The 15,142-nt window shown below is 40.0% G+C and overlaps 1 protein-coding gene and 1 long non-coding RNA gene across 2 annotated transcripts; both read right to left on the minus strand.

Annotated features, from left to right (window-relative positions):
- Nucleotides 1-3,682: 3,682 nt before the first annotated feature.
- Nucleotides 3,683-3,959, minus strand: LOC145937144 (uncharacterized). Its single transcript, XR_014425503.1, has 2 exons — nt 3,862-3,959; nt 3,683-3,748 (listed from the first exon to the last, which is right to left on the minus strand). It is a non-coding gene; the product is annotated as an uncharacterized LOC145937144 (long non-coding RNA).
- Nucleotides 3,960-8,885: 4,926 nt separating this feature from the next.
- LOC145937479 (uncharacterized) lies at nt 8,886-9,461 on the minus strand. Its single transcript, XM_083040498.1, has one exon. The coding sequence runs from the start codon at nt 9,459-9,461 to the stop codon at nt 8,886-8,888; it is 576 nt and encodes a 191-aa protein (XP_082896624.1).
- Nucleotides 9,462-15,142: the final 5,681 nt, after the last annotated feature.

Consider the following 15,142-nt stretch of genomic DNA (forward strand, 5'->3'; position numbering starts at 1 on the left):
CATGTTTTTTGTCAGGTTCATAATATAACTGATTTTATTTTTAATATGTAAACAAAGTCAATAATATAAAACAAGGTTAAATACTCAATGTTTTTTTTTAGAAATCTATACTTCCGACAATTCGTCAAGAATATCAAAATAATTGCTATCAAAGAGGAGAAAAATAGTATTAATTTAAACAAGGACACTCAGTGTCCTTGTTTAAATTAATACTATTTTTCTCCTCTTTGATATGTATCATTTCTGATATAAGTCTTTTTTGGTAATTAATTTCATAGTCCAAGATTTCAGCCTTTTTCTAATCAATTGTATGTTGATGATTTAATATATTCTGTGATCACACTGAGTGTCTCGTTGAGTCTAGTTTTATATTATTGGTGTGTTCTTTAACTCTCGTATTCAATTGTATTTTTATTTGTCCTACGTATACTGCATCGCAATCCTTACAATTTATTTTGTATACAACCCCGGAATTATGAGGCCTCGTTTTTGTCCTTTTGTGCTTTAACAAATCTGTTTAATTTCTTTATCACACGATATCCTACAGTTACATTAGATTTTTTAATCGCCGAGGAAACCAATTCCGAGATTGTTTCAATATATGGAATGACAAAGTATTTGTTCGTATCCTTATTATCTATTGTGGCGTTAGCCTCACAAATTTCTGATACATTTAATTTGTTAACAATCAAATTCTTTATTCTGCGGTTTATTTCTTTAAAGATAAGGTTGAGAGGGAAACCATTAATCAATAAAATGTTTATAACCAATTCGATATTTTTCTCGTGAAATAACGGATGTGATAATTTTATCGCTCTATCTATTAAGTTGTAAATAACCCCTACTTTGTGACACATAGGGTGATTGAAAAAAAATGATAAAAGTCTACCCGAAAATATTTTTTTATGAAACCAATCAATGTAAATCATGTCATCTATTATTTTAATTGTAATGTCTAGGAAACTTATGCAACGGTTGTCCTCTCGCTCTATCGTGAACTTCAATCTATCGTGGTATTTGTTAAATTCGTTTGTTATCCGCGTGACATTCTCTTCCGATGTGGCTAATAAAATATCATCCACATACCGGAAATAGAATGACGGATTTATTCCCAATGCGCCAAAAACCGATGTCTCCAAATCTTACATTACCAAATCAGCTATTATCGGTGATAGGGGAGATCTCATCGGGGCTCCATGAATTTGTTTGTAGATTGTGTTATTGAAACTAAATATTGTGGATGTTAATACAAATTTGACCGCTTGTAGAAATTCGTTTTTCGGAATTTTTGTTTGTGATTCTATGAGACACCATCTATTAATTATGCTGTCCAATGCAAGATCTATTGGGACATTAGTAAATAAAGACACTACGTCCAATGAGGCTAATGTGTCTGTGCTCTCTATGGTTTTACCAGACAAAGTGCTGCTCAACTCAAAACTATTATTTACGTGCCCCCTGGCCTTAGGAATGTTTTTGTTAAGATTTTGTGTAAAAACAATCCTAAATGATGGAAAGCCGTATTAACTGATGATACTATGATTCGAAAAGGGATCCCCTCCTTATGAATTTTAGGTAAGCCGTAGGCTTTAGGGAAGAGGGAGTCACTGGAATGTAAATAATAATAATCCTTTTTCGTGATGAAATCATTTTTGTGCCATTTTTTCAGAATATTATTTAGATCCCTTTCAATTTTGCCCGCCGGATTCTTTTTTAATATATAGGTGTTTTTGTCATTACATAGGTTTTCGACCTTATTAATATAATAATCTTTATTTAAAGCCACCGTGATCTTTATCCGCTCTTGTGAAAGGATGTCAGGATGGCGTTTACTGAAATTGATTGTTGCCTTTATCATATTATCTAATTTTAACTGCGTCTGGGTTCTTTTGGACTTGTTATGTAAAAAATGCGAAAATTGAGGGATTGCTGTGTTACGTATCGTTACAATTTTGTTATTGGCAGAGTTACTTTCGATGTCTTTTATAAACTCATGAATGGCTAACTTTTTATTAGTGTTAATCGGTAATTGTTCAGATATTTCGCACCGCGAATTCCAAAGATTGTAAAAACGCAACGTTTGATGTGTTGAGTTTCTCTTTCTTGGCGCAACCTGATGATTGGATATTAGCGAATGTTGACGTTGTTGTTGTTGTTGTCGCTGGCCTCGTAAAGATTGTGTTATCTCTCGCGTCTTTTGATCCGTTCAACACGAGCATCTCATACGCAGCACACGTAGGTTATCGCTGTCGCCGTCGTACGTGCAATCTAATGGTGATCTCTTCTCCTCGAAAATCGAGCAATTGTCTGTCCTGGTCGACAACGCGTAACGTTAAATCCGTAATGCTCCGCGCAATGATCGACAAGTAAATGATGTGCGCCGGTGTTTCCGATATCTTATATCCTGGTGGTACCTCGGTAAAAATTCATGTATCGTATGAACGAGTTTGCCATTGCTGTACGCGCCCGCGGTCACATTACATTCTACGCGGATAATGTTCACGTTGATAATATTAATCGGCATGTCCGACTGGTACCATTTTCGCGAATGCAGTATACGGTTCGAGAATCCCAGCAGCGATCCAATGTTATTAGGCTTGCCAAAATTCATTCTGTAGGCGCATTTGATCTCGCTCCTCATCGTATTGTAATTAGCGCGGAGCACTATCGGATATTCTTCATCTTCAAAGGCACCATTGCCAATGTGTTTTTTATCGTCATCACGAACAGCGTGTCGCGGACATTTTCGTGAAATTGTATGTTTCAAAAACTCATGTATCGCTTGCAGCTCGTACGATCCCTCGGGAATCGTAATTTCCGCGTCATCTTTGCCAAAGTAAAATTTATTATTCGAGGAATTCACGTTCGATATCGTGTGATAAGTCTCAAAATCCGCTAGACCGAGTTCGTATTCATCGTCGCTCAAATCTACGGCGGGAAAGTAGTTTACCGCGAGAACACTACTCTTCCCGGTCAGTGTGAATGTCATAGACATGTTGACTAAACTGTTAAACGAATACTAAGTTAAATAGCGCAATGTCAGTCTTTAAATTCACGTGCATCGACCGCTCGGAGAAACTGTAAGCACAATTGTCCACAGATGCTTTGATAGTAAGTTTGAACAGGTGTGTAATTGTATTGTATCTTTGTCACATTTAAATATCGCACCAATTCATTCGGCGGTCGAAGGTTGCCGAAACTGTCAAAATATATAGCGCGATCCTCCCTCTTTGCATACGCTACTTAATGAGTACCCGATCCTTTAGCGTTATCCAAATTTACGATGCCGCTCTCGTTTCGATATATACCACCGATCGGTAATGAATCACGCATGAAAACCTCTAAAATACGGAATGTGCATACGTTTTGCCAGTTGTAGCAATTGTATGTTGGTATTACGCCCTATGGCATTTTTAGCGTCTCTTTGACGTTTTTTTCCCCTTTTTTCTCGTTGAAACTCCTCGTCCGTGTTTGTATGGAGCGAGATACAAATCTATGGCGGGAAAATAGTTTGCCACGAGGACGCTACTCTTTCCAGTCAGCGTGAATGTCATAGACATATCGACAAAACTGTTTAACGAATACTGACATGAGTTAAATAATGTAATGTCCGTCTTTAAACTATATGTAAGGTAAAGAAGGCAAATTAAGAGCCGAGCGCGGTAAGAAAGGCGCAAATATCTTAATTAATGTAGATTTATTTAGAACTTGTACGTTTCGGTCCATGGATTTGGACCATCTTCAGCATCTAGTAACATAAAAGGTTACAGTAAACAAAAAAGAAAAAAGATATATGACATGGAATATAAATATACGCGTAACAGTAATAAGTAAAGCGATGACTATAAAGCGATTACGTACATAATAAAATTAATTCATCCGATAGTGTGTCAGTGTTTGTCCCTCAACCATGAGATAGAATAGAAAGAATGACACATGCAGTAAGCCTCCCTCTGGTTCCAGCCAAAAAGGAAGAGTATCCTCGGATTGCGAGGTAAATCCATGACGAATTTACAATCCTAAGCAACGCGGATGTAGAAGATGTAACTTGATATAAATGAGCAGTGAACCAGAATTATAAAAAGAAAGACTCACTTTATCAGAACTAAATCACAGTCGAGAGACACAAGGGCAAAGCACAACTGACACACATGGAATGTCGTTAGGAGTTTGACATTGCGCATTGATAAACAAAAGAAAGTAAAGTAAAACGCTATGTTACATAGCAATGACGCACAAAGAACGCGGTAATTTCAAAATAAATTATTACAGACATGAACAGTGAGTGCAGTAATTAAAGCTTTAGATCGAGGTTGAGAACGCAGCTATTTCAAATTTTGGATAGACTCTCCACCGTCGTGAGATACGCATAATGTAGTCCTTCTGTGTCAGTTTGAAGATTCAAACCATACATTTGTCTTTTTATAAAGATCATCTCCGACACCAAACGCCTACTATATATGTGTTCTTCATCCAAGATCTGTATATTATCCCAATCAAATTCATGATTATTTAACCTGTGGTCCGTAATAACAGAGCGTTGTATGGTTCTTCTATTGATGTGATTTCTATGTTCCGCCATTCGTGTTTTGAGAAGTCTCGATGTTTGTCCCACATAAGATGCATCACAGTTTTTGCACGAAATTTTATAAACGACGTTGTTATGTAGTTCTGTTGGTACTTCATCCTTGTGTACTCGAATGAATTTTCTTAGTTTATTGATGCCGGTATAAGAAAGTTTCACCTGTAAATCACGGACCACAGGAATGAAACGCTCAGAGATTGTTTTTATTGCAGCTGTTCGGCGCTTAAACCGTGAATATCGGGAGCACTTGTTAGCAGAACAAACATTTTTTCGTTACTGAGCGATTCGTGATTCCGCGCAGCTATAAATAGGCAGGCGTTCGATTCAATCGGGGAGTGGGAAAATGAGATTCGTGCGACAACCTTTGACGATACGCGTGACGAATTGCGACGACAGATTACGCTCGGTGGGAGACAACGCGGAGATGCGCAGACACGGTACGATGTTGCCGACTACTATACGCGCAATCGTATGCGGCCCCTCGAATTGCGGTAAAACTAACGTTTTGATTAGTTTGATAGAAAGCCCGCACGGTGTTTGCTTCGAAAACGTGTACATGTACTCAAAGTCACTGCAACAGCCGAAATATCGGTATCTAGAGAATTTGTTGACGTCGATCGACGAAATCGGCTACTTTACATTCTCCAATAACAGTGACGTCATTCCACCGAGCGAGGCATGTCCAAATTCGATTTTCATCTTTGATGACGTGGCGTGTGACAAGCAAAATACGATAAGAGAGTATTTTTCAATGGGAGGCCACTCGAACGTTGATTGCTTTTATCTCTGTCAGACGTACGCGAGAATACCAAAACATCTTATACGCGACAACGCGAACTTACTGATCTTGTTTAAACAGGACGGTACCAACTTGAAACACGTGTACAACGATCATGTGAATACCGACATGTCATACGAAAATTTCAGTAAATTATGTCGTATTTGTTGGCAACAAAAATATGGATTCCTAGTGATAGACAAGGACAGCTCGCTTACAAACGGGCGATACAGAAAAGGATTTAACGAGTTTGCGATACTGCAAAACGATTAGTCGCTGCCGATATTCTGTCGAGAAGAGTGAAATGCGAGCACTCTGCAGACATGGCTGATAACGATAACATTCGCGAGCGTGAAAAGATTGCGAAGGAAATTGTGAAAACGAGCGAATCGATCCGTAAGAAACATCGTGCTTTAAAGACTGGTAAGATTGATGACGATATCGCAGTCAAGACTCACTTTAAACCTATTATCGAACCCCTACAAAAGATTGTCGACAACGCGAGCTTGATCGCAGTAAAAAACGAACCTGAGAGTAAAGCTGACGTGAAAATTAAAACGTTACCCGCTGTTAAGCGGTACGAGGAGAAGGAAGAAGATGCGACACCGAAAAAGAGAAAACGACCAAACACAAATCGCTCATCGACGCCACGTACATCGGACGGATTTTTACTGGATGAACCACCGATAAGCTCTACACCGTCCATCTCCACCCAGTCCGCGACAATGAGAATCATACCATTTACAATACCCGAATCACTCGCAAATGAAAATGTTTTCGAAACCACAAGTAATTCACTCGAAACATCCGTTTGAAACGTGTTACAAACGTCGGAAAGTCAAGAAATGTTGCGAGAGCACTTCGGGCCACTAGGACAAAAATACATGGGCGCTCTCCTCGGTGGCGACAAAAAAAACGAGATCGATTACGTGTACGGGGTCCGTTTCGACAAGGATGAAATGTTGGTCGGTAACAAACGATTCGACATGGATAAATATGATTCTATAATTATAGACAAGGTAAAGTACATTTGTACATCTGGATTATACGAGCTAGTCTTCAAGAGGATTCCCGATGACGTTATTTACACGGAAGACGATATGCAAAAATACAAGAGCATATTATTGGCGACGAACGCGCATAAACGCAAATATGATGCGCAAGGTCAATTACGGAGCAACAGGGGATACAAATACAAACAAATAATTGCACCGTTGATGTCAATTAAAAAGAAAAAATCTGGAAAGGGTGTATTCATGCCTCAAGCGATGACGCTAACCGACAATAAAATCGATTACGTGCGCTGGGACGACCCCAACGAGCTAGTGGATCGGGTACGATTGCTCGATGCTTCTCGCCGAGCTGGCCACAACTCTCACAACGAGATCCTGTCGATCATCGAGAAACTTCGCGGAGCAGGCATTATTATAAATTAAACGGGGTCTCGGCAAAACTAATCAGTCGATCGGCGTCATTCGCATCGAAAAATGCCTATCAACAAATTTGGATTATTCGAACGGAGAAATGATGCAACTGGCACAAGCGATCATTGGGATAGATTGGTGAGAAGTTACGTGTGCGGAAACGCTCTGTGTCGTGTCGCTACAGACTATGATGCAAGATCGCGCAAGATTCGTCGTGTAGCGCAACCTGAAGCTGACACTGATGCTGTCAACAAACTGTATGTGGAATCCTGCGTTAAAAGATTGATGAATCAACAGAAAGAATCAGATGAGAAGCTGACTTCGTGCGAGCAGTACAGACTGCGATAAACGAACTTCAACGCGCGGCTAACGCTAACTCAAAAACGACTATCAACCTGAATGAGCAGCAGTGAACGGGTTAGGAGCGGCTATCGAACGGTTATCAAACATCTACGAAGGGTTATCGAACGGCTACGAACAACTATCGAACAGCTACGAAGGATTATCGAATTGCTATCTAACTACAATGAGTGGCAGTGATAGTGAACGGTCCAGAAACGGTTGTGAACGGTCTAACAACAGCTGCGAACGAGGCTACCAACAACTCAAGCAAGGCTGCGAACGAGGCTATGAACAAGTCATTAACGGCTACATGCAAGGCTACAATCAACTCAGGAACGGCTGTGAACGGGTCAGGAATGGTTGCGAACGGGTCAGGAACGGTTGCGAACGGGTCAGGAACGGCTACGAACGGGTTAGAAACGACTGTGAACAAGGCAGTGAACGAATCAAGAACGATTTTCGAATGGGTCAAGAACGGAAGTAAACAACGCAAGAACAGGTCAAGAACGGCTACGAACGGCTCAAAAACGGGTCAAGAACGGCTACGAACGGCTCAAGAACGGAAATGAGCGATAAAACAAACAGCAGCAAACGACGATCGGGAAAAACCGACGAAGCGATGAAACAATATAGTTTGGAGAGACGGCAGTTGGTGAACGAACTGCACGCGCCGGCGAGAAAAATTTTTCTCCGAAGACATGTCATAGTGCGAGGATATGATGATCTGTGGCAAGCCGACATCGTTGAGATGCGTCCGTACTCTCGTTTCAACAAAGGTTATCACTACATACTCACCATCATCGATGTGTTGAGCAAGTACGCGTGGGCCGTACCACTCAAGAGTAAAGGCGGAAGCGAGACGGCTGACGCTATCGCCGAAATAATTCGAGATAGCAAGAGATGCCCGAAAAACATGCAAACTGATATGGGGAAGGAATTTTACAACGCTGACGTGCAATGGCTTATACGGAAACATGACATCAATCATTATTCTACATATTCGGTAATGAAGGCATCGGTCGTCGAGCGATTCAATCGTACGCTGAAGAACGACATGTGGAAGATGTTTACGCTGAATGGAACTTACAAGTGGATCGACGCGTTGCCGCGACTCGTATCGGATTACAACGCGCGCAAGCACCGAACAATTGGCATGCGACCCGCCGACGTCACCCCCGCGATCGCTGATAAACTTTTAAAAACGGTATATAGTAACATAAAGATTGCCGCTCCGGCGAAATTCAAAGTATGTGACTCGGTACGCGTTAGCAAGTACAAGAAACTTTTCGAGAAGGGTTACACGCCAAATTGGACGACGGGGGATTTTAAGATTGTTGAAGTGCAGCGTACTAATCCCGTAAGCTATCTACTCGAGGACTATCGCAAAACATCTGTCGCTGGAGCGTTTTACGAGTATGAGTTGCATCGCGCAAATTATTCGGACGTGTATCTTGTGGAGAAAGTACTGCGCAGGAGGGGTGACGAGGTTTACGTGAAATGGCTGGGATTTGACAATTCACACAATTCTTGGATACATAAAGACAATGTGATTTAATTCATATAGACTGTATTTATTTTGAGAAAAATATAATGTGTACAACGTATAAAATATATGAAATATACATGAAATATATGAAATACAAAATCTTTATTAATACATCCTTTCCTTTAATCGTTACAATATATGAAATACATAACATTATATCACACATACACACACATACACACACACACACACACATTATATTATTATATTTTATAAGGGTATCTGGTAATGTCCCCATGACAATGTGTCAGTCGAATCAGGTATAATATACCGCTTATCGTCGTACGGACTTAGAGCAATTTTTGTCTCGCGGACGGTATACACTTCATGCAATTTCGATCTAATACATGATTGCTGACGTGTTATTTCAATCTCGTCATTCAGGCACCGCGTATAATCGTCGAATGTTATACTACGCGCTACGACGTTACTTTTGACACCTTTTGCTTTTTTAGTGTCTTTTTTGCCATCCACCCTCACCGCGTACATTTTTGCTCTAAGCCCGACGAATTCGATCATTATCGCGCCGTTATTCTCGTCTTTCCTCAAGCCTGGCACCTTTTTGTTTGCATGCGCTATACCGTACGCGTTGTCAATTGGATAATCGCTCGTATCGAATCTAGCGATATCGCGTTTCATGTTCTCGTACACATCGTCGCACTCGATGTGATATATTAGACTGTCGGTGTCAGTGTACATTATCCGACATCTTTCACGATAGAGTGGTGACACGTACTCGTGGTGAAATTCATACAGATACACTTTCGATATATCGAGTATACACATACCAACATAGATTGGTTTGTTAAATTTTACTTCTAGTTTACGTAATTCAACGGCGATTTGGTTTTCCGCAAAGACGCTCCTACTATGGAAATTTGATTTCGCGATCATCGCCTCCACACCGTATCGTCCATCCCACTTTATCAATAATTTTACATCCACATGATTTCGAACGTTCTCCATAGTTTTGCCGAATACCGCGTTGTTCATCAATTTGTATAAATTTTTCTCAAAATCATTTTTTGCTTGTGTTCTAAATTTTGTTTATTATTGAGTTCGATGTAATCGCGGAGCCATGCGGATTGAGTAAATTGTAATACGCGATGTATCTTTACGATACGAAGACCGTGACGTGTGCACTGCTGCAGGTTGCGGTAGTGTATGACGTAACGCTTCTTGTCATATAGCGTTGCGAGAAGTTTATCTTCCCGCTTGCGGGCGGCTTGTCGCGCGTCGGACAGAACGGTAGGTCAATGTGCGTGTTGTGTTTATTTTGCGGGTACTCTTAATAGTTGATCTTAATACGATCGCGCAACAACAACAACTGTCTGGTTGGAGATTCGACACTGGAGCCTGTGATCAACATATTCAAGATACAATGGCGAATGCCACATGTGTTGTTGAGCGAGATTAAGAAGCTGTCTATGCTGCGCGCTCTGGAAAGCGGACACTACCTCAGCATGGGTTTTCGCTCGTGGGATCTGTACGAGTTTCCGCTATTGCAGCGTACAACCACGCATTCGTGGGACATTAAAACCGCGACTCAGCTGGAGAAACCATGATACGTTATCTTTGCTCTGCAGACAGGCCGGAAGAACGTCATGTCTGAGGATATGAGTCGATTCGACGATTGCAAGATGACCAACGTGAAACTCTATCTGAACTCGGAATGTTATCCGTACGACGACATGAATCTGGACTTCGATAAAAACAGATGGTCGATTCTGTACGACACGTACGCGCGTTTCTGCAAAAACTATTACGGATACGAGTATCTCGAGCCGAGTCTCACCGTCTCTACGTAATGGCCCATTCGTAATCATCGATTCTTCTCGACAAAACGAATCGATCAAGAGCGCAACCGTGGATGTGAGATTGGAATTTGAGTGTAAGGAAAACGTGCCGATGAATACCTCTGCGTACTGTCTCATCATACATGATCCAGTACAACCCGTTGACCAACGTTGTGCGCAAAATCACCTAAATGCACCAACAATTTAGAAAGGGAGAAGCATAGCAGAATATAAATCAAAGTGTTATGAGATGGTTATCATTCTTCTTTTTTAACTGATATATCGAAGAGAGAGAGATCTCGTCATGTCCGTACTAACGTGGATCTACAGGGATTTATCTCAATAAACGATTCATTGTAAAGGAAGCGGCAATCCTGAGAAGAGGATTTATTTTATCACATTATTTTTTCGCATGTCCTGTACCATGGGGTGTGTTCATAAAATCTGAGAGACGCCAAGCCTCATGGTTGATTCAAAATCATCATGGATTACAATGGGAAGATGGAAACGTTCCATATAGCATGGCTCAGCGTTTGATTACAACAGCTATCGTTGGTGGGCTACATGAAGAACAAGAAGAAGAAGAATCCTTTCTTGTATATGTGAAAGGACTTGAAAAGCGAGAATGGTTAGCCGATATATTGGATGATGCGGGAAACGGTTTCATTATTGAGACCTTGGATGTTGATTACGACGATATCGAGTCTCTAAATAATCTAGATGTTAAACACTATGCGATGTGGAAAACATGTTAAGAATTGCGCATTACAAAATGTATTCAAAATATTTAACTGGTGGTCGCAACGCCAGAAAGAATTGCAAGATTTGAAAAAATAAAATATTTAAACATTAATATGTTTTATCTCTTATTCACCTTCCCCCAATCCTTTCCTTACGAATCGTTTCTAAGAATTCTTTTTATCCGAGCGCCGTTTCCCCTTCTCCTAAATTTCATAGCGCATTAATCTTCCACCACATTTACCCCACTACTTTTAAAAATAAGCGTCATGTATAGCACTCGATTAATTTCTTTATACGATCAGTGTCGCGTTAACCGTTCGTACTGGTGGTTTCACTTTAATAATGTAGAAAAAAATGTACTCCACCGAAAGAAACATCGGCTCCGGCAGACATGTGAATAATTACATACCGAATTGTGATAAAACTCCATCGTTTGAGAACAAATGCGACAAGTAAGTTTAACTTTTTCTATTTTTCTATTTTTTATGTCTTTATATTTTTTTACAAATTATATTATTTTTTTAAACTAATTTCATTTTTACAGCTTTTCATTAAAGCCTCGTGCGGTTCGTATACTAGGTAGACGATACGCATTGACAGCTACCGAATTCAAATTCCTCGAAATTGGTATCAAAGTGGATCCACCGAGTTACGTGGAAATCGCCATAGGAGATCATCGAGGAAAGGAACTGATACTATCTCTCGAAGCGTGGAAGGGACTCTACGAGCAACGTTACAATATTCAGAATCTGCTTCGAAACGACTCTAAAGATGCCTACAGTTTTATAAGCCTTGGACCACTAACAGTGCGAGTTCGTACGATTAACGACGCCAAGTTAATAAGTCTTGAATCTTCAAATGTATGCATGATGATGATCGAATCGACGTTACACTGTATGTTCGATCTCGATCCATGCATCGATATAACTTTTGACCGATTAGTTAAAATTACCAATACAGTCGATATCAAGTTTACGCAATTTTCAAATATCGCGTCCACTGTAAAGGATAATAAAGAAGTATTAAATGTAATACACGCTAGCGACGCCTTCAACAAGCATCAGCTCATCGATTGTGAGCTGGCAGCTTTAGTTTTTAGTTCATAATATGTAGGAAAAAAATATGCAAGAAAAAAATATGTAAAAGAATAAAAGAGTTTTTAAGTTTAAATTATGATGTAATTTCTTTGCACGCATTTCCAATCTCCATCTTTCTTCCACCCGTAAGCAGTCCCAGCTCTTATACGTATAGTTCCCCAATAGTTGTTTGGTCCTTGCGGGGATGACGTCATGCGGGGAAGGGGGAACGTGACGCTAGAGACTGAGAGGCTAGGGACCGAGAGGCTAGGGACTGCGAGGCTAGGGATCGCGAGAGATAGCGCTTAGAGGAGACTAGGGACCGCAAGAGAGGTGTCGCAGCGAGAAACATGAAAGAGAGAGAGATAGCGCGAGGTTAGGGACTGCTAGAGAGATAGCGCTTAGGAGAGAAAGAGAGAGCGCGAGGTGAACGCGAGAGAAAGAGAGAGCGCGAGGTGAACGCGAGAGAAAGAGAGCGAGAGGCGCACGCGAGAGATGACGCAGTGAGGGAAAAGAACAGGAATTTTTAAAATGAATATATTAATTTAATATCAATTATTTTTAATTATGAATAAATGTGTATTATACATTTGTGTGTGTGTGTTTGTGTGTGTGTGTTTAAAAGAATATAAATGGATATAAATGGATATAAATGTATATAAATGTATATAAATGTGAATATAAATGTCAATATATAAATGTGAATATAAAATGGATATAAAATGGATATAAAATATAAATGAATATAAAGATAAGAATATAATGATAAGAATATAAAGATAAGAATATAAATGAATATTATAATATATATATAAAAATTGTCGGTGGTGGAGGTGGCTACGGTGGAACCGACGATGGTGGAGCGGCGGCGGATTGATGCAAGGCGGTGAGGCGGCCGGGCGGCTGTGTCGACGATGGTGGGGGTGGCAAGGCGACGGCCGTGGGACTGCTGCGAGGCGGGACTCCTGCATAACAGAAAAATCATTTTTTATTAGTATTTTCTTAATTATACATGACAAATATATATATTTTTCATTTTTTTATTATAAAATAGATACTTACATATAATCTCGATCTCCTCAAAAAATTCTCGAAGTCGGAAAATATCCGTCCACCACACCTCATTTAGATACGCCCATTCGCGGTCCTCCTCCCTATCTCCCCACAATTCATCCAAGTTTTGGCGATTCCGTCGCCGCAACATTCGAACTTTTTTCATTTTCGACACATTTATAAAGCCATGGATTTCGATGAATCCATTTATCGACTCGTCGTCGCCTGGGAATTCCTCTCTCATGTTCTAAAATTAACAAATTTATTAGATTCATTAGATAAAAATTGAATAATATAATCAAATAATAAAAAACTTACCGACAACGCACACGTTAAAAACAGAGCCCTTATGATGCTGACAATAAATGAGACCTTCCATGATTTTGGTTTCCTGTAATCTAATACTCTTTGCAGCCCTAAGAAGGGCATATTTCCAATTAATTCTGTTATTAGGGTCTCTAAAAAGTTGGAGTCCAATATGCCTCCTAATTCAAACGGCATTTTTCACTTTTATTCACAACACTTTATTCTAGCACTTATACTGGCACTTCGCTCGGCGACTGTTCGAGACTTTTTGATGTGGAGACAGACTCTCTCCATAAGCTTCAGCTCCATCTCAAACTTTCCACAAAGGAATACCATAGTGATAAATATCTGTTTATAAATTCGAGCTGCCTGCGCTCACTGTCATACTGTTTTGTTTATACCCTCGAAAAGGACCACGAGAGCGCTTAGAAGAGAGAGAGCGTGAAGCGTTTACTAGAGATAGCGCGAGAGAGAGAGATGTAGCGGCGAAGAGCGCGAGAGATGACGCGCGAGAGAAGAAAAAGATGGCTCGGCGAGGTACATGAAAGAGAAAGATAGCGCGACGCTAGGGACCGCGAGAGAGCAAACGCTTTAGGAGAGCGTGAAGCGTTTACTAGAGATAGCCCGCGAGAGAGAGATGTAGCGGCGAAGAGCGCGAGAGATGACGCGCGAGAGAAGAAAGAGATGGCTCGGCGAGGTACATGAAAGAGAAAGATAGCGCGACGCTAGGGACCGCCAGAGAGCAAACGCTTTAGGAGAGCGTGAAGCGTACGCGAAGCAGAGAGAATTTAATTCTACTAATATTTTAATAATAAATTTTAATAATTTAAATAATGTCGCGATGAGGGAGAAGGACGTCTTATTCTAGAATAAATATATTTTTCTTTTAATATTAATAATTTTTAATTATATATGCGTGTAATACAGGTGTATCTGAATATAAGAAAAAATTGAATATATAAAAATAATATATCAAATAATTGATATTAAATATAAAAGGAATAATATAAGAATATAAAAATTTAAAGAGTATAGAATTTAAAATATAAGAATATAAAATTTAAAAAAGAATATAGAATTTAAAATATTAAAAAATATATAAAAAGGTAATAGATAATAAAATGAATTAATATTATAAATGATAAAAATTAATAATATGAAATAGACACCCCCGGCAGTGGATGTGATAACGGCGGTGGGGTGGCCGGGCGGTGGGGCGGCAAGCGGAGGTGCGGCGGTAGCTGCGAGGCGGTGAGACGGTCGGGCGGCAGGCGATGGTGGGGGCTGCGCCGTAGATGCTCCTTCTATGACAGACAAAAATTTTTTATTAATTATTTTAATAATTTTTAAATTAAAAAGAAATACTTACAACACACTCTCGGTCCCCTCACATCCAACTCATCGTTTTCTAGGTCCGCATCCGGAATATTATGTTCTGACAACACATCTGATTTGATCTGATTGGATGGCAATAGCAATGGTGGCCATGGTGGCA

The sequence above is a fragment of the Prenolepis imparis genome, unplaced genomic scaffold, assembly GCF_030444845.1.
Source record: "Prenolepis imparis isolate NDT839.2.m4 unplaced genomic scaffold, iyPreImpa1.0 SCAF_6, whole genome shotgun sequence".
Taxonomy (NCBI): Eukaryota; Metazoa; Arthropoda; class Insecta; order Hymenoptera; family Formicidae; genus Prenolepis; species Prenolepis imparis.